General features: G+C 38.8%; 1 protein-coding gene across 1 annotated transcript; it reads right to left on the bottom strand.

Annotated features, from left to right (window-relative positions):
- cdc40 (cell division cycle 40 homolog (S. cerevisiae)) lies at positions 1 to 20,952 on the bottom strand. Its single transcript, XM_053646196.1, has 15 exons — positions 20,752 to 20,952; positions 20,282 to 20,368; positions 19,109 to 19,238; positions 18,233 to 18,319; positions 18,014 to 18,153; positions 17,798 to 17,894; positions 16,521 to 16,660; positions 11,911 to 11,985; positions 11,170 to 11,215; positions 9,075 to 9,176; positions 8,731 to 8,846; positions 8,073 to 8,206; positions 3,767 to 3,843; positions 2,579 to 2,723; positions 1 to 433 (listed from the first exon to the last, which is right to left on the bottom strand). Exons 1-15 carry the CDS (start codon positions 20,929 to 20,931, stop codon positions 256 to 258), a joined length of 1,734 nt encoding a protein of 577 aa, XP_053502171.1. The 5' UTR covers positions 20,932 to 20,952; the 3' UTR covers positions 1 to 255.
- Between the last annotated feature and the right edge of the window lie 109 nt (positions 20,953 to 21,061).

The raw sequence follows: 21,061 nt of genomic DNA, 5'->3' as shown, positions 1-21,061 counted from the left end.
TCAGTGCCCAGAGTTTCTTTAACGGGAGGGAAAGATAATAAACAAACAAACTAGAAATCAGGGCTGGATACCAGTCCATAAAACTGACACGAAACTCAGAGCAAATCCAATAACCATAATCACAAACCTGGAATTATCATAAAATTGATGGATACAATAAAGATCACATCAGATGGGCAAAAAAACTGACAAAAAAAATTTAGATTTAGTTTCCCGGCTACTTCCTCACACGTCTCGCTCACTGTCTTCTTCATCTTAGTCCCATAGTTTGATCTGTCCATCCCAGCCACAGGTGATGACCTTAGAGGTCTCGTGTGGATGCCAGATAGCACTGATACACACTTTGTCATGTGCTTTAATTCGGTGGTAAAGCTTGGTGGTCTTCCAGTCCCAGACGTTCAGCTTCCCATCCGCATCGCCAGACACCACATAACTAAAGAGAGAAAATAAGTGTATTATTACAGATCATCACACACCATCTGCTATATACAGATTTGTTTTGTTTAAAGCATATCAAATAACTGGGACAACAAAGTGTGTTCTGGGCTTTAAAATAGAGGCATGGAGTTTGTCCCCCTTTACTATTTATTTAAAAAAAAAAAAAAAAAGTCAGGTTCAGGCTTGCTGTTTCTCCAAATATTCAAATTAAACGGACGGATTTTTTTTTTTGTTTGGTGTAAAACGTCTTTTTAAAGGATATGCAGAACAATGAAATCTATACTACATTTTAATTATCTACGTTTCAGACAAAATACGGTACACATTTTGATATGTAGTATTCGATACAATACAAAACATACAAAACAAGCAACGATTCAAAACATTTCAAATCATCACTGATCCAATATAATTCAGTTCAATGCTGATATGATTTAATTCAGTCCAGATATAATATTATTCAAATATACTACAAATGAAAAGTTTTTCACCACAGAGAAGATCTTCAGGACAGAATACTTTGCACTTTCTGTTTTCTCAGTAACATGACGTGTGTGTGTGTGTGTGTGTGTTGTCATTAACTTCAAGAGGGGGGGGGGGGTACGAGGAACTAACTTGTTTCACTGGTATATGTTACAGCGGTGTTTCTAAGATTTTCATATGGCAGTGCTCTGGTCAAGATTTCCTGCTGAGCTTTTGTTAAATCCGACATAACTTGTGTTCAGAAAGTATTCAGACCCCTTACTTTTTTTTTTTTTGCATGCTTTATTGTGTTCTAGATTTAATTTCAAATGGATTCAGTTGACAGTAATTCAAATTCAATGACAGCAAATCGTTTTTCACAAATGTTTTAATTTTTTTTTTTTTTTTAATCAAAAATGTAATATCTTATTTAGGTAAATAATCAGACCCTTGGCTACAGCACTCTAAATTGATCTCGGGTCCATCCCGTTTGCTTTGATTATTCCGAGATGCTATTTTCCCCCAAAAAACAAGCAAATTGTATGTTCAAGCTATTAAACCTATTTCATATGACTGACCTCATATGTAGCATACTAGGAAAGTATCAAATACATTCTGTGCTTTAGCAACAATTTCACCCCCAACAATCACCTACAGAATTAGAATCAGCTACCCAATAGTTTACCATTCATGAGTATGTTTAGGAGTGGAGGAGAATTTCAAAATCAGTATAATTTTACATGGTAGCACTTTCAGCTCTTTTAACTGATTGATCTGGGTACACACTGAGCAGGTTTTGTTATGTTCAGAAAGAGACGCTGAACTGAAATCTGACATTACGTAAAAAGTGTTACTAAGCATGGCTAAGTACATGGCAGTAACACTAAAATGAATAACAACCACATAAGAATCTCCTCAGCCATCGCAAGTGCCCAAAGTCTCTGAAACAGGAGGGAAAGATATAAAAAAACAAACTAGAAGTCAGGGCTGGATACCAGTCTAAAATCTGCCTGGAGTCGACCCGTGGCAAATTCTAGTGATTGGGCATGATTTAAAAAGGCACACACCTGTGTGCACACAGCAGAAGTATTCAAACTGCGAGGTGAAGAAGAGATGGAAAAAATACCTAAACATAAATATTTAAATGACCGTTTCATGATCTGCCAACATTAACACAGTGCACAGGAGCTCTGTACTTTAACGACAGCATGCAAAACACGCCACGATATCAGTTTTCTTTCTGAATTTTCCAAGGAGCATGTGTGTGTGTGCCTGTGGGTGTGTCTGTCTGTCTGTGTGTGTCTGTCTGTGTGTGTGTCTATCTGTGTGCATCTGTCTGCGTGTCTGTCCGTGTGTGCGTGTCCGTGTCTGTGTGTGCCTGTTTGTGTGTGCCTGTGTGCGTAAACTGTGGCATGTACATCAGTTGTGCACATTGAATTTCACCATCAATCAGATCTAGGCTTATAAATCAACGTGGCTGCATCTGACATGTTTAGACAGATTTTTCTCCTTTACACTCCTACGTGAATGTTTATGTATATAAACATTCATGAGTTCTATAGTAAAACAGCCTAAGAGCTTACCTGATCACCGAGCTTGTTGGAATACATGTCTCCACCCCACTAAATTCCCACCTTGACCTGTACTAAAAATCACTCCATCTGAAGTAAATGTTTACCTCATATCTGGAGAGAAGTCCACCTGACAAGCATATCCAGCCACCATGTGACCCTTGAAGACCTTCTTCTTGTTCAGCCTGAATCGGTTCTGAGCTCCAAAGATTAGGATCTGATTATCCATGGATTGACAAGCCAGCCACTTCCCTGTGGAAAAAAAATCACTTTTTTCAATATTACAATAATATGTTATCCAATATTAAATACTAGATTTGTTAGCATAATTTGAGTGTGTGGTGTTTTATTATGGGTAAATCTTGATGACTGAATGATAATCCAAAAGCATACAAAAAAAAAAAAATTAAATAATCAGCACTATTATGTCTAGGGTCTCTCTAGAAGACAAAAAAAAAGTCAGACTCCTCGTGATTAGGAGAAGTGCGCATTTGAATTGCACAGTACCATCGTTCATCTCTGAGAGCTTGTATTTAGCTATTTGTACAAACTACACACTGACACACATCAGATAGCTATTTCAAATGATCTCAGGGCTTCTCTTTTCCCTCGGAGAAACACTCAGCATCCGGGTGGAACGCTTTCAACATGCACCCGAAACAATACTTATCCAGAAAGAAAGTGGGGCAAAGAGAAACTGCTGCTCAGTTCCTCCTAGTTCCCATTTTAGCATTCGTGATGCCTGTCACTGCTGCTGTCGAACACCAACCCGAGCGAGGACACAAGCTATTTACACCAACACATCTGTCTTATAGCTGTGCTATTTAAATAAGAGGGAGTCACACACCCTAGCAACACTGTTGCACTGCATACCAGGTCAGTGACACTGCAGTCCTTTTCTATTAATGGAGGGAGTAGCATTCAGACGGCTAACACATTGTCTACAGCAACAGATAGATGACTGTTATGCAGATATACTGGACAAAATGATCACAGTATGGTCAGCATGGCCAGAGCTACTGGGTTCTCCTTCTTTTCCTTGAATTCACCCATGAAAAAGATGCCTGTAGTTTTTCCACACTAAACATGCCCCCTCTGAATTCATCTACATATTAAAGATTACCAAAACAGACATTATAGACATTGTTTCTTTTTTTTTTTTTTTACCCCAAAGAGAAAAATGCTATATGATAACTGCTTACTAAATTAGGTAAACTAAAATGAGGGATAAATCAGTCTTGAAAGAAAAGATAGATGTGGTGAAGGTGAAGCAACGTTCAGGCAAACCCACTCACCGTTAGGGGACAGTGTCACTGCAGGCATTGAATGCATACTGGGCTCGGCAATATATTTGAAATCCACAGGAATATCCCTGAAAAAAAAAAAACAAAAAAAAAAAACACACAATTAAAAAAAGAAAGAAAGAAAAAATTCAACCAAAATGAATTCACCCCCATATTTTCCTGATCTTTATTGCTCTCTTTCATACCAATTTTCTCATGCTTAATAACTACAATATCTTTCATGATTAGTGCATCTTGTCAGGAATTCAAAAACGTGTAGTTGATGTACAGCAAACGAACCACACGTGGTTTTAGAAGTGGTATCATGGAGGTGGTCAGTTCATGGGCAGGCCATAACAATTAGGAAGAACCGCGTGAGTAGGCGTAGGTGTAAATTCTTTTGCAAAGGAACAAGGCCTCAGAAATAAATGCTGGTAATGGGCTTGTGAGATATCTTTTTTTTCTTCTCTCATGATATTACACTGCCAACTCTGCTCGACACAGAGGGTCCACAGGGTACACGCCTTTTCTTCGTCCTTCCCATTTCCTCCACAAAGTTTTCCAATTCCCATCTGTTAACCAGCGCTACGCAATCACATGACCAGCCACCAGCCAAGGCAGGAGACGCGTAAATCCAGCCACCAACGTTTTTCCCCCTGAACTGCTGCTCATGATGTAGCACATGGTAGCCTAACACTGCCCTCTTAATGAAATACCAGCCCTCTTTTACATACGTGAGAACACAAATGGCTAGTGCACTGCGTGAGTAACATCATCACTATCACCCAGAGAACTTTCTGCTCTCCACAGTTGACGGTGGCGTCAGGAGTCGAACTCGAGCAAGTGTTTGAGAGCCCCTAAGAATGAAACATGGTGCTGGTAGCATTTATAATAGAAAGTCACTAATGCTATAATTACATCAAGTCATCTATTCAGTTCACCACCACCTAGTGAATTGTGATGAGCAGTAGTATGTTTTTACAGATAATATATTTCTAAACTCTCAAAGTTAAAAATAGCAAATAACACTCTCCTTCTCCTTATGTGGGTCTGTTCTTCATGAATAGCTCCGATAGTTAATAATTACTATGTATACAGGTGGAAACAGAAGTCTGACCTCCAGTTACAAGTGATTTAAGGTTAACAACCCCCCCCCTCCCCCTCCAACATCCCACACACAAAAAACAAACAAACAAAGGAACACATTTCAATGCAGAAGCAATTTCACTTCTCTTCATTGCCTTTCTCCCTCTCCCACATCTGGAATGTATAAACAGACTCAGGGTAAGAAGCCTGAAAACTGGGCCATCGCTGAAACCTGAACGTTACACACACAACACCTCAAATAAATCAGAACAGATCTGAGCAGGACAAGTAAGCACAACTTTCTTCAATCCCTCAAAACATGGTTTTCAAATAGTCTTCTTTCCCTCTCTGCCCTCTCTCTCCCCACTTTTAGATTCCTCACTTTTGGTCCCTTCATTGCATATTTTCATCAGTTCCCTGGCTGCTTATCTCTTAAATCCCTCCATCCGAGTAGGCCTGGGGGATAAAAACCCACAATTTCTCACACACAATCAGCGCACACACAATGTCTGTCTGGGAGTGTGTGTGTGTGTGTGTGTAAGTGTGTGTGAGTGTGTGTGAGTGTGTAGTAAAAGAGCAAACCCCTTTGCTGGCGCTTGGTGAGAGTGAGTGTTCCAGATCCAGATTCACTAATGTCCCTGCGCACTGTAGAGATCTGCCAAAACCCGCTACACACCGTAGCTCGTTTTAAAATAATCACCACGTGTGTTTTACTGGTATCAAAGGGGGGAAAAACCCTGAGTAAACAACCTCAGCAAAAGCCCAACAATGTACCGTGAGCCTCAGCTGCAGAGTTGAAGCTTGGATCAGGTCGAATCACTAAAGTGACACGTTGCATCTGTGAGTGAAAGCATGATTAGTTTCATGAGCTGCTGGCACACGGACAGCTGGTGGTTTGGGACAGGATCGAGATTAAATTAAAAGTGGCTATGAAGCATGGATAAAGGATGAAACCCGAGGGTGTGATATGAGGATACCAGGCACTGCTGGATAATCTGTGATGTCTACAGAAGGACAAACCAGTAGAGACTGAGGTCAATAAACGGCTGTAGCTCAGTAAGTATGAAAGGTTCAGGTGTCTTTCCACAGTGCATTCCAAAACAAGAACCAGCCCTGGTCATAAAGCTGTGCATATAGTGTAAGGAACAGCAGAGTGGTGTGATTACACCTCAAAAGATAATTGTCCCATGAAGTGATTTATTGTTCTTATACCACAGCAATTCCTTTTTATTTACTAATGAACAACACATCAGACCACTGATAGGTACAGTATATTTAATGCTGTTAAATAGAGACACTTACTTTTTTTTCTTATTATTAAGTTAATGTGCAGACAAATTCTGTTACTAAATCAAGGTCATTAAATTGAAAAGTGTGTGCGGATGTATTCTCACGCTTTTAAGTCGCTGTTGTGATTTGTTAAATAAAAAGGCCTAAAGTTTTCGTTAATTCTGTGCTTTCTGTGAAGAAATGCTCTAAAGAAAGACCTGAATACTCATCTGCTACACCTGCAGCTTTCTTTAAGTAAGTGTTGTTTATAATTCCCAATCCAATAAATTTAAATGGGGGCCTTGGATGCTGTTCCATAACTCTTTTTTTTTTTTTCCCAGCCAAAAACGTACATTTCAGCATGAAGCACCGTGGGTACATCAAACTGTAGCTCTGGACTCAATACTGCTCCTGTCTCGAGCTGACGTCACGCAAGGTCAGAATCTCAGACACGCCTCTCTTTTCGACACACTCTTCTTGAGTGTGAGAAAACTAGTTTATAGTAGGGGTTACAGGAGTACTCAATTTTAGTATTCAACCAGTAGTTTCCGCCATGGAGGAAAAAAAAATAACAAAAAAGGTCATTTCAACTTTATATCTCAGAATTGTGACTTTATTTCTCACAATTCTGAGTTATCGTCTCACAATTGCGAGTTCATATTGCATAATTTTGATTTTATTTCTCGCAACTACGAGTTTACATTGAACAATTCTGACTTTTTTTTCCTCTCGCATTTTAGACGTCCACCTGACGGTGAGTTACAAAGAATGCACCAACAAAGCATCAATCATTATAAAAAGGCAACACTCATATTCTCTCCAAGAACAACACTCATCAACTAGTCAAGACCAAGGAACACCAGACGCTAGCACGTGCTCGTTACATTGAGTTATTCACATTTTAGGTCAAGTGGACATCTAAATTGCGAGTTAAAAAAAAAAAAAAAAAAGTCAGATTTGTTCAAAGTAAACTCGTAATTGCGAGAAATAAAGTCAAAATTGTGTGATATGAACTTGCAATTGTGCGAAAAAATGTCAGAATTGTGAGATATAAACACAAAATTGTGAGGGGACAAAAGTCAGAATTTTCGAGATATAAAGTTACAATTACCTTTTTTATTTTTATTTCTCCATGCAGAACCCTGGCTTCCACATCTTTTTCCATATACTACAAAACAAACTTTCTGGACACGGCTATTTTAATTCTGCAGAATGTATCATTACTATAATTTTTACACCATTAAAGATTAAAGTAAATAAATCAGTGTAATAAGCGTGCAAAATAATACATTTGTATCATATCTCAGTTCAGTTCTTAAAACACTCACTGCAGAAGTGTATAGCTTAATGATGGATGGAGGATGAAATGTCTACAGCATCGTCTGGTAGTGTTTCCCCCATCCACCATTTTCAACTCCAGACTTACTAGCATCTGAAAGAAGATCTGCATCTTTGACCCGGCACACCCCACTGATCGGACTCTAAACCACAGGAGTAAGACTAGATGGTGACTCGCAACCCGCGGCTCCGAGAGCGTCCTTTCACACAGCGCTGGTCAGTATTCAGGATTCACCTTGCCATCTTATTTGGATTTTATTTGCATCTTTAAAGGAAAAACTTTCACGTACACCTTTCCATTTCATGCAGAGTGAGATCGAAGTGTTAACGCTCCATTAAAGCAAGCTTGTGCAGTTGACTGTAAAGTAATATGAAATCGGAAATATTTTCAGACTAAGACAGTACATTTCGCTGCTTGCTTTCTTTTCCGTCTGCTTCGCTGTTTTTTCCACTACCCCCGACTAATCACTAATTGACTAATCCCCACAGTATCTAGGTTTTTTTAATTTTTTTTTTTAAACCTCATACCTGCCTACTCTAACTACAGCTCTGGTAAACACTGCAATATCGCAAGGTGAGCAGTATTATATTGAAGTTCAAATCTCTTTACCCTTCCTGCACTTACCATTCCCACACACGCAGACTCTTATCGTCGGATGTACTGACGAAGCGGCGGTTCTCGTCCACAAACGTGATCGTGTTGACGGCTCCCAGGTGACGATCATACTCCTGAACCACTTCCCCGGAGCGAATGTCCCACTGAGAGGGAAAGAGGTGAGAGGAAAATAAAAAAAAGGTTAGTCTCTCCTACACACACACACACACACACACACACACACACACACACACACACACACACGCACACACAAGCTGACAGCTCACAAAAATAACTTTTTCTCTAGGTAATTGATCGATAGAGTGCTGTGCTGGAGGTCTAGGAGACAGAAAGACTCCTAGAGAAAAGAGTTAGAGGTCAGTGATGTCTCAGTCGTGATTATTTGCTCTTGGCACATTTACGGATGTAGGACTACAGTGTTTTTTTTCCATTCCTGCTTGTGGTTTATGGATAGCTCTGCAAGCCCCATGCGACTCTATCTACACTTCAATACACTCCGCTGTCTTTATGGAGGGAACCACAGAGTGTGAAATAAGGTCTTGTCTTTAGATTTACTGACGAGAGCTAATACAGTGGCCTTGTGTTTGTGTGTGTGTGTATATATTTTATAAAACTGGAATTTAAGGACACTGGTAGGCAATTTTCTCCCTCTTACACATACACTAACCTGCACAATCTTCTTGTCTGACATGCCGGCTACAAACAGGTTTTGCTTGTCTTCATCTGGGTTGAACTTCACGCAGTAGGGCACTTTTCTGTTAGTGAACCTTGAGATGCACTGACCTGAAAAAAGGAAATTGACATTTAGTCCTTTTTTTTTCTTTTAGAAGGACACGCAGGGACTAGTTCCAGCATCTAACACTGATCCAGGAACATCCCTGAATGGGTTTGGCTCCTCCTGCTGGTGGAGCAGAGAGCAGGATCGACTGGAGCTCTAAAACACGTCTAAGATCTCTGTGACAAACTCTTATTGTGAAACTCTGAGCATGTGTGTTTTTCTTTTTAACTCACCGGTCTCTGTGTCCCACAGTTTGAGATATCGATCGTATGCAGCACTGAGAAATTGAGTACCGGTGTTGTTGAAACAGATATCACGCACTGCTTTACTGTGACCTACAGAAGACAGGAATGAATGTTCTGCATTAGGATATTTTCATTAATATGTTTTACTGATAAGGAAATATGAGCAAAATTAAAAAAAATGGTAATGAGTAAAATTGATTAAGTCCACATAGAAATATCAAAAGAGAGAGAAGACACCGTGTTCTTTTTCAATATGACAAATGACAGTGGTTTTCCAAGTGGGGGCCGCCCCCTTGGGGGCCGCCAGGGGGCACCTGGGGGCCTCAACAATTTGGTATGAAAAATAAATTCTCACTCTCAGACAACCACACACACACACACACACACACACACACACAATCAAGTCCTAACGTAATGTAATGTAAAGATGTAACATGTAATTATTAATAAAAAAGAGGGATATATTCAGAAGTCTGTATTTTTAATGTGTTTTAAAGACATCTTGCAAAAAGGGGGCTTCGTGTCAAATGTTAATGCCATTTGGGGGGGTCTTGCCCTGAAAAAGTTTGTGAACCTCTGACTTGAGACAAAACTCCCCACTGGTCACGCAGCACTTTAACCAGCACCATAACATTAAACCATTCACATACAGCTGTGTTAATGATGCATGTAGGAGATGTGAATTTTACATTTATGGAAGGAGTCTCCAGTTTCAGTGCTTTGTAACACTCAGAGGTAAAGCTTTGTGTTTACATTCCATCACATGAAAGGTACCAAATATTTGTAGCCATAATAAAGCAAGTGATCAGGAACTAATTTGTTACAGATGTCATTTAAAATTGCTTAAAAAAAACAACAACGATGCATGAAGTTTATAAATAAATGAAAATGTGCAATCCTTGGAAAACATACAAAGATGAACACTTTGGGATTTGCTGTTATTTCCAAATAATCTACTCTAAGGCACTAACAGCACTCTAATTCACTTCACACAACACAGTCAATAATTAAATTGCTAACACCACGTTGTGTTTTATTCTTGCACCACATTATCGATATTACACCCCTGTAATGGAAACTAGTGCTTGAGTTTCAACAATAGCTAGGTCTGTCCCAATTATAACAGACCTAAATATGATCCACTGTGTGTGGATACAGTATAATGTGTTTGTTCATCAACAAACAATTGAATTTGGTGCATTTCCATTAGTTGGCCTGATAAACTGTCGGTCCAAAGAGTTGAAGGTAATGATGTCAGAGGGGGAAAAAAATCAATAATTTGGCTGTGAAGCCAAATTTTACTGGACAGCTCATATGAGACAATTTGTATATGTTACAGAAACATTCCAATATATCAGGTTATGGATGAGCAGGTATTTAATAATAATAAAAACAGACTTTTACTTGACTTAACCCCCGCCCTTTTCCTACCCAATTTTGCCATATGCCAATTCTATCTACCAACCAGGGAAGGTGAAAGCTAACACGTGCTTCCTCTGAGACATGTGAAGCCAGACACATGTATCTTTTGAACAGGGCAGTGCAACACACACGCTATCCGCCATCTTCCGCATACACCCCTGATCAGGTGCCCCTGATTGGCTAGTGTCGCTGTGATTGACAGAGGAGAGAAACAACCTGTGTTGTTTCACAGCACGTTGCAAATTATTTATCTAGACATTGTTTTTGCTTTGCTTTTTTAATATCAATACGCCTATTGACAAGGATAGTTTAAAACTGTTGTGGAAAGCAATTAGCTGATCAATATTTATTCATCAAATTTCAATCCTGTGCCACAAAAACCCCAAAATAAAACATGATCAACCAATCAGTAAAAGTTATCTTAATAATATTATGCTGTATTAAACCTCTTAAAGTGAGAGAAATAGAAAAATAATCAGATCAACAAATAATACGTACACAATTATATTCATTTGGAGTGAATTTTTTCTGCAGGTAGAAACTACATAGACCATTCTTTAGACAGATGTTATTTAGATATGGTGCAATTTCTCAATGATTACTAAATAAACAATTATAACAAACACATGAAGTATAGAAATGGACAAAAGACTGATCTTACCAATAAATGTCCGTAAACATCTCCGGTCACTGTACACCTCCCATAACTACAAGAGGGGGAAAAAAGGAGAGTGCTTTAAGACCAGTGTGGCCTTTATGTGTGATAAAGTGGGAAATTGATACATGTTTACAGATATATATATATATATATATATATATATATATATATATATATATATATATATATATATATATATATATTCCCCAGAAACTCTACTTAAATGGCATTTTAATTAGTGATATTGATGAAGCAGTAATATGGAGGAGCGAAATAAAGCTACACTATTCAATTTATATTCCTATATTCACCGTCAGTCAATTGGTCAACGGTGGCTTGATTAGTTTAGGAAGATGTATGTCAAGAGGTCTTCATATTTGGACTATGACTGCGTGTAGAAACTTGATTTGAAGAGAACTATGTCCAGAGAAGAAGTTGAAAAATGCATGAAGGAATGGATGGACCAAAGTTTAGTTGAAATGAAATCAATAACACTTCATAGCTTGTGAAATACTCTGTGATGTATTCATATTGAATGTGTGGTATACATTACTGAAACTGAATTTATACATTATTTCTCTAATCATACCTACGCAATGGGAAAGCAGGAAATCAATACACGTACCTCGTACATCGTGCAATGCGATACAACGGATAGACTTGGAATTGTGAAACGTACTTCGATTTTTCCACCTGAATGCATCTGTCAGCAGGACTTACAGTATCGTAAGGAATATAACATACCTTAATCTTACAGTCCATAGAGCAGGAGAGCAGCAGGTGGCCAGACGCAGGAAACAGCCGAATAGCACTGACACCCTGTGAACGTAAAGAGAGTTCATAACGCTCAAACCTCCATAAAATAACAAGTACAATGTCAACTGGACACTTTTGACACACTGTTAACTTTGTATAAATATCACAATATCTACAAAATGTCACGAGTGTGCGACAAGTAGTTTCATAGAAAAGTGTGTGTACAATAGTGACACTTCCTGATAACCAGGACAAAGATGAAGAAGCTGCTTATTGTCACTATTTTGTACAGAAACAAAAAAAAATCATAAATAAATATAAGAAAATTTGTGGAGGAAGCATTGGTAAGGGAAGTGCAGTTTCTATCTAACACGTTTGCAAACGTTCTCACACACAACAGCCATCAAGCGCACAGAAGATCATGACATTGCTCATTGTGCTTTTTTTTGCTAAGCAGGATTGCACAGTGCACGTTTTCTTTGGCCTAGGGTGCGGTCTTTCATCACATAATGACAACGGGGACAGTGTAAGAAATTTTACGTAAAGGTCACTCTCAAAAATATCTTTCTAAGTAAGAAGAACAATTCATGCAATTATCCAGTCAAACCATCGTGTGGCAGAAGTGCAATGCAAAAAAGGTCAAGAGCTTCAGTTAATTCAATTCACATCAAACATCGGAATGGGGGAAATGTTACTGGCGCCAGACGAGGCGCTTTGTGTATGTCACAAACTGCTGAACTACTGGGATTATCACACAGAGCAGTCTGTAGAGTTGATGTACAATGGTGCAGAAAACAAAAAACATCCAGTGAGCAATCGTTCTGCGCAGAACAACAGCAGCTCAAATAATCACTCTTTACATCCATGCTGAGCAGAAAAGCATGTCGGAACACACAAAACTTTGAACCTTGATGTGGATGGACTACAACGACAGAAGACCACATCGGGCTCCACTCCTGTCAGACAAGAACATGAATCGGAGGCTACAGTGGGCACAAACCGGACAGCTGAAGACTGGAAAAAGTCTTCAACTTTTCAAGTGTCCAGTTTAGCTTTGTTAAGGGTAAGTTATATGCTGTGTCTGTGAGGGAGTGAGGGGTTCATTGCCAGATTCATTCCCCAGAGCAGTTCAGTATAAATATTCACTGTGTGTGCTCACACTGTTGCTAAAAATCTGCTAAAAGTTGTGCTCAGTGTTTTAGAAACGTACAACCATGTAGTAAACCAACTGGGAATTCCTAGTAGGCTCGTATAATATATCGTTAATTGCTATTGCAACACTGATAAAACTCAAGTGTGCAGCGAGTAACGTGTGAGCATCCTAACAAACCGCTATTTCGCTTATTGTGTTATCTAGGACTTGGGACGTTTCGATTCGTCCTCTCACATTTACTCTGGTCAAATTCTCAAGCAAATATCTAAACATTCTAATCACATCAGCTTCTCTCTCATGCACTTTAAAAACCCTGAGGCTTCTAGCAGTTTCTAACAGTGCTCCATAAGTGAAACAGTGAGAGAGCGAAAGCGAGAGAAAGAGTCAAAGAAAAATATTATATATAATGAATAACTGATCAATATTTCTATATTTATTTAAAGCCCATCTTTGTTTGTGTGTAGTTAAGATGCAGGACTGTGAGTTCAGGCTATGTGAATGTATGAAGGAGCAGAACAGAGCGAGTGAGCAAAGGGGCCATCTCCATCATGCTAGAGCTGAAGCTGTGAGTGAATACAAATACTGAACTGTTCCACACACTCGCAGAGGTCTTCAGCTACAATCATACACATATCCAACACACATACAACCAGACTTAATACCTCAAAAGCAGATACCGTGGTTGGCCCAATCATATTTCAATCAAAAACACCTTTTGAGCCAATCCATTATTCGCAAAAGGACACAATTAAAATATTCATCAAATTGGTGTGAAAATATATATATATTTTTAAAATCCTAGGAATCTTCTATATTCATTTTTCTCATTTTATTCTATGAGCATTCTGACTAATCAATTATTTTACTGTACATCAGGCATGCACACTGTCTAGTCTAAAACGTTTTACTCATCTCTACACACCACAATATCAGGTGACGTTTACTCTGATTATAGTACATAACCACTGTGCACTTTGTTAGAAGCTGCTCTCCACCTGAACATCGGCGTACGTTAATATGAGTCATTTTCTCCCTAATAAATTGGTAGATGAGCCAAGTGACGTATGAATCTGGAATGATTTGCATAAGTGCTTTTAACATTCCTATATTAACTGACAGCGCATGGAAGCCCCTCCCCCATCTCGCATGCTTTAATCTATCAATCAATGTATGTTCGACTTAGCTAACATTAGACAAGCACAGGTTTAATATGAATTTACTATTTTCTTTTAGGGATGCCAGCTAAAACAGCTAAAGAGAAAAAAAGGATACACATTTTGACCTGTAAAGATGAAAGATTAAAGTCATGTAAAAAAACCACCATCCATTTATCGTGATTGGCGCTGCCAACAAGCAGCTCCCGACTATACTGTTGATATTACGCCCTACTTAATCCTGAAGTGGTGGAAATGCTCATTTCCTGTCTTCATCAGCTGTTGATTCTGGATGATCAAAGCTTTAACTGTCTATGCGAATTCAAAGTTCATTGGAACTAAAATTCAGTCACCCCCCACCCCAAGTCTATTCAAGGCTTCTTTCTGTATGATGATGATCAATATTTAAGCTCAACATACGGCAGTGTGCAAACGTTTTAGGCACCCTATATATTTTGTACAAACTTTGTTAGAGATTTTTATTTTATGATTTCTACATTATCGAGTCAGAACAAAACACATTTTAGATTCCCAAACATTAGTTTTCCGGCACAAAATTAAATGTTGCAGAAAAATGTTTGTATGTCAGTAAAGAAAGCAGCGTATTACGTAAGAGACACTTTTCAGACAAAAAAAAAATAATTTAAAAAAATACAATGAAGGCTGCTGGATTTTGCTGCAAAACTAAGAAGCGTGTGACAGTTAAAGTCTCCAGAAGAACCGCGGCCGGTTCTGCAAGATGCTCAATAATACTTAAACTGCACCAATTCTACCTGAGACTACTATTTAAAATTTTTTTGGTCACACCAAATATTCACTTTGTTTCATTTACTACTGTTTACTGCTCTTTATAGTATTTCATGAGAAATTTTATAGTATACATGTAGAAACATTTAATTTCCTTATTTTAAAGGCATCTTTGCTCTACAGCATCTCTTTGCATGTGCCTATAACGTTTGCACAGTACTGTGTATCACATGACTAACTGGAAGGAGTTGGTAGTAGGTCCCAAAAAGTGCGAGATCTACTGCTCTGCTAAGGCTTTATTTAGCTATTCTATCTGCTTGTTATTTTGTGCAAGTTACAAATACCAATGCATCAATTTCTAGCAACATGCCTTAAATACAGCCTGGAGCTTTCACGCACTAGATAATTTAAGTTAAGCTGAAAGTCAGATATGATGGCGTACTTGAAGAACCTGCCACTTTCCAATGCGCTAACATCAAACACCATTAGGAAAATGTATTTAGCACAATACTTACAGTTACTTGCAAAACTATTAAACTATGGAAGACTTTTGGAATTTTTTTTGTTGTTAACCAAATCATATTAAATCCACTAAACGAGCATTTCCAGTCGTTTATTCAAAATTAAGCACACTTCAAACCTTGACTAACTTGATTAACTATCTGAAATTCTGCAGCAGACTTAAACAGATATTGGTTTTATGTAAACACTAAAAAGATCCAGTTGTCTGATTTCAGATATTATTTTAGTGGCCATGTAACGAAAGCATTCTCCAACATCTTAAATTTACAGAGCCCCTGAAGTGACCTGTGCAACCCCTTTAAAAAAATAAAAATAAAAAAATAAATAAAAAAACGAGAATTTTGTGTGCGCACGAGAAACTTTTCACGAGAGCTCCAGAAACTTTTTGTCTGCACATGCGAAAAGATTCTTGTGCGCACGCAAAAGTTTCTGGTGCTCTCGTGAAAGGTTTCTGGAAAATCTGTATATATATAAAATAAAAAAAAACACCCAGATTTTTTGTTTGTTTGCACAGGTCACTTCAGGGGCTCCGTATAATACTGGAGCTCTAGCAAATGCCTAGATCAAAACAGGAACGTAATTCAAGTATACAGTTAATCTGTTAATGCTATCTCAACCTCAAACTTTAGAGAATAAAACAAACTTCTCGCTTTGGACTTTGGATCAAAATCGAGACAGCCTGAATCATCTAGACCAGGGGTTCCCAAAACTTTTCCAGGGCAAGGCCCCCCAAACGGCATTAACATTTGACCGAGGCGCCCCTTTTGCAAGATGTCTTTAAAACACATTAAAAATACAGACTTCTGAATATATCCCCCCTTTTTTTAGATTAATAATTACATCTTGTATCTTTACATTACATTAGATTAGGAATTGATTACATGTGTGTGGTTGTCTGAGAGTGAGAAAGAGAAAATCATGTATTTATTTATTTTTCACACCAAATTGTTGAGGCCCCCCGGGCGCCCCACTTTGAAAACCACTGATCTAGACTGTGCTCTTAAAAACCGATCCCTCCTCACCTTTGTGTGTCCGGTCCAGACGTGCAGTTGCTTTTTGGGTAGATAGCATTTCTCCGGTGTGTCAGCTGAGCGAAGGTTAATACCCACATCCTGTGGAATGTGCAGGTAAGAACGGCCCTGGTAATCGTACGCATCTTTAACTGTAAAGAAAGAACAACAACAGAAGAACAAAGTGATGAATTTAAGTGTGACATTTACATAGCAGCTCAAAGGGAGTTCATTTAAGCTTGCCCTTTTACCAAGCAAAGGCTGAAACTAAAGCATAAGTTGTGTTTGCTTGTGAGATTGAGAAACAAGAATGAGAAAAGCCTCGTGCTGCATCACAGGGCAGCATAACCCACTCAGGAGGAAAACACTAGCGACCCTCTTCCACATACATGAACTCACAGATACTCATGATTGGCTAATGTTGCTGTGACTGACAGGAAAACTAGAGTATGCCCCTCCAACCCAGACACCACAGACTTTTTTGCTCCCTTGTGTGAACACTTTTCTATAGTTGTTATTTTTATATTTGATCTATTATATATTTAATTCAATGTCTAAGCTGCTTTAAGCCAACCAGTGTGTTTGTGTTCCTCAATGGTGTCAGATACAGAGCAATTTCACTTTTAACCACAAAAAAAATCCTCTAATTATTTCTCTTTAAGATACACGCAAAAGAGAAAAGGCTGTGAGTAGTTTCCTTCATGTGAAGGATGCTACAAGAGGGTATAATTAATATGTTGTGTGTGTGTGTGTGTGTGTGTGTATATATATATAAGTAGTGGTTAGAGATCTATAGCTACACATACTGTTAAATACCGTTTCAATTGCAGTAATTTGCGAGCTAACTAATTTGCCTTAAAAGGGCACAACAGCAGCTCATACAGCTGCAGGGGTTTCAGAGAGCAGAGTTTCATGTGCATGACATGTGATCAACAAGCATACATTTCCAAACCTGCTCTCACATCAGCTGTAAAGGCAGCATTTCATGCTCACACGCCCAGTGGGGATCGGTCAAGCCGAAATTAGGCCTCGTACTGACTATTAAATATAACTGCACTATAACTAGTGTGAGGGAAAATTTTTTTCAAAAATACCATGTGGTACAATCACCCTAAAATACTGTGAAAATATCATGAGCATTTTAGTCCTGTCGCTGACCCTTATTATTTTTTCAACATATACTATCTAGACTTCATCTAGATCGGCATTAATTAGTTCAGCTCTATGAGCCAACAGAAACTAGCCAGCTTTACATTTTACTATGGCTTTCAGAGAAATCACAATCTCACCATGTAGAATGGTCTTCTCCTCTCCAGGAGCCTCTTCCTCATTTTTGCCTTTCTTCTGCCTCTTTGCTGTGATTTCATCCAACTCCTTCTGCTCCTCCTGCCAGCCAAGACAAATGAAATTATGAAAAAAAAACTGTTAAAAAGCGAAGAATTTATTCTATATGACTTCAGCATGTATTCTAAACTACATTGAAGTAAGTGATTGTTACAGCTGACCTCTGTGGGTTTAGCAACATCTTTTTCATCCTGATATTTAGCCCAGGGTCCCAGGAAGCCATCGATCGCCGATGCGTCTCCTCCTTTCACCTTCCTCCTCTTCTCGGTCTTTCTCGGGCCTGACTCGAAAACAGTTTGCCCTGTGGAGAACCGAAACGAAGGTGTTTACTGACACTACTGGGCAGTGTGTCATTAAGACACAATGTCATGATCTGTTACCTTTGTGTTTCTCTGCCTCGTCCACTGCTCCTATATAACTGATTGAAGAGAGCTGATTGTTGTCCATGGAGGGGTCCAAGGCATAGCCTGTAGAACACAGTGAATATATTTTATGTAATAAATGAATGAATGATGAAGCAGAAGTATGCTGGAGTACACCATCTGTTTTCACACAATTTCTATTCCTTTAACAGGAATGAAATCATAAATTCATTAGCTAGCTCATCAGACCTTCCAATGTGCTCCCCAATCTCACAATTCGGTTCAACCTACTGGCTAATGCAATTTAACAACAAAATATAACAATCTAGTTCATGCAGTCATCTAATCATCCAATCCTGTGGCAGCAGGGCAATGCGCAAAATCATGCAGCTTTGGGCAATGTTCACATTGACCATCAGAACTGGAGGAAAAGCGTGGACCATTTCTTTCTGTCCTCAGGCTGCCACAGAAATTTGTAGAAAAACCAGAGAACCGGAGACTGTTTGTTCTGCTGCTTGCTTACATAATTTAGTTTTCACCTGCCATCATTGCTAATTATGTACAGAATGATGATTTAAAACGTTTCAGACGTATCTGGATGTGGAGATTAGTTTTTAAAGTGGCGTGAAAAGCACAGGCGTGTTTTATCAGCTCTGGTAGAGGAAAACAGCAAATCCGAGTGCTTTCTGACTTGAAACGGTTGCTTCTGTAATTGACACACACGATTATAATGTCTCAGATTTATTTATATGCCACTCCTACACAAAAACCCACAGTACAGTACAGTTGCGCTCCATTACTTAAGACAATTCACAAATCACAAAAACTGCTAAATGTAAGGATTTAATTGTTACTTTGGTAAGAATTTCAACAAGCATCATGTATGAGCCTTACCGAAAGTAGAAAATGTCCTCCGCTGCTGTTCAAACATGAAATCATTGACATGGTCAGGCTCAGCGTATCCTGAGAGCATGTTCCTCGGTGCAGCCATTTGTCGAGTTGTAAATGGATTAACAGGTCCAAACTGCAACACAAGGTGTTATTCAGTGTGTATAATGTGACGGTTACCTCACTGCTGATGCTCTCGTAATGACAGTATGATAAATACAGTCAGTCAGTATGTTTACATGGACAACAATAAGCCGATATTAACCCGATTAAGAAGATACACTGATTAGGAAACTAGCATGTAAACAGCGATTATTGATGACTTTAATCCTGCTAAAGTCATACTCGAAGTAAATGCTAATGGAATTAAGACATGTGGAGTGTTCCTGTTTTAGTCGCATTATTGAAGTGCGTTACAGACATGTACACACCTTAATCACACTATTAACACGTGTGGAAGTTTTCACCGCATTTTGCGACAGGTCACGTACACACACGGCAGTGCTCAAATGTTTGACGACAAACAAGAGAGCACGGCTGCGTCCGAAACCGCGTACTTACCTGCTATATAGTAGGAGAAATACATGTATACTATATAGTAGGTAAGTACGTGGTTTCAAGCAGTCATCTATTTGCACGTATAGCATGACAAATCATTAACTGCACTTGAAGCTTTCGTAAAATTAAAACTGAAACACCCAAAACTGTATACGGTACCATAACGAAGACGAACTGTATGTCGATACGTGAAATTCTGGAGGGATGTCGGATGGTGTGGCGTGGGGACGTAATGACATGTGCCGTAAATCGATCTCTGTTCTATAACATGTAAAACCTGAACATGAAAGGAATATTCTAAAAGCGACTCATGTAAACACCTTAATCAGAATATTGTCTTATTAAGAATAAGGTCAATAATTAGATTACTGCTGTCCATAGTTCTCAAAATATATCTTTCTAAAGCTCGGTTTGCACACGTTAGGCTTCACCCTTCCTGGTTGTAGCTGTGGTGTGATACAGGAGAGCTGGCTGGTGACCAAAGTGGGGGAGAAAAGCAAGAACTATTATCTGCAAGTTGTTTACAAGCCACCCGTTCACAGCAAACTGTTTTCAAAAAAAAGCTTTGACAATTTTAGAAAGATACTTGAACAAGCTTGACTAGACCTGAACAGATCTCACCTCAGGTGCAAACATGGTGTCGTAGGTAGGATTGTAGTTGACCTCCTTGAGGGAGGGATCCAGATGTGTTCCTGTCTCAACATCCTCCTGAAATGCAACAACAACAACAGGATGAAACATCACTTAAACTGTATTGGAGACCTGGTTAAGATGTAACGTGTTCAAAAAAACATCCAATTGTCATGAGGAAACGATGATTATATTCATCTATCACGCGTTTGAACGTCTGAAGAAATTATAATAGCTGGACAACTGGCAACATAGCTAACTCGCTACCTGCCAATTATATATAAGCCATAATATTCGACTGTATTTTGTAGATCTAATGTCCTAATGTCACTGGAAGCCATAAATATATTTAAACATTAAATATGTGTCAGTTAGTAAAACCGCAGACATTTCTATCAGTCAGATAACTTACTAAGAGACCCTAGGCAGAATGTAGCTAGCTAGCCGGCTAGCAACCTTACCTTTACAGCGACCTCAGGCGCTGAATTAAGAGCCAAACTTCTAATTTTTCCAGTTTTCAAAGGCTGTAGATGTGCGACTGCATCTGGATCAACTTGTTTTTTATTTGTGCTGGATTCGAGCTCATTTTCTGAATCTGAATCACTGCCGTACGCAACGAGGGAACCGACCAGAGCCGCCATCTTCGATGTTGTTGTGTAAGGGTCCTGCACGAGTCATAGATAGCGTTGTGTGTATTATATCTTCAAATAATGTTTTAGCTCAAAACAATCTTTAATTAAAAAATTAGGATTTTCAAAATTTTTTGATTGA

The sequence above is a fragment of the Ictalurus furcatus genome, chromosome 2 (assembly GCF_023375685.1).
Source record: "Ictalurus furcatus strain D&B chromosome 2, Billie_1.0, whole genome shotgun sequence".
Lineage (NCBI taxonomy): Eukaryota > Metazoa > Chordata > Actinopteri > Siluriformes > Ictaluridae > Ictalurus > Ictalurus furcatus.
The sequence above is the reverse complement of the archived record's forward strand: the minus strand, read 5'-3'. Positions and strand labels throughout refer to the sequence as shown.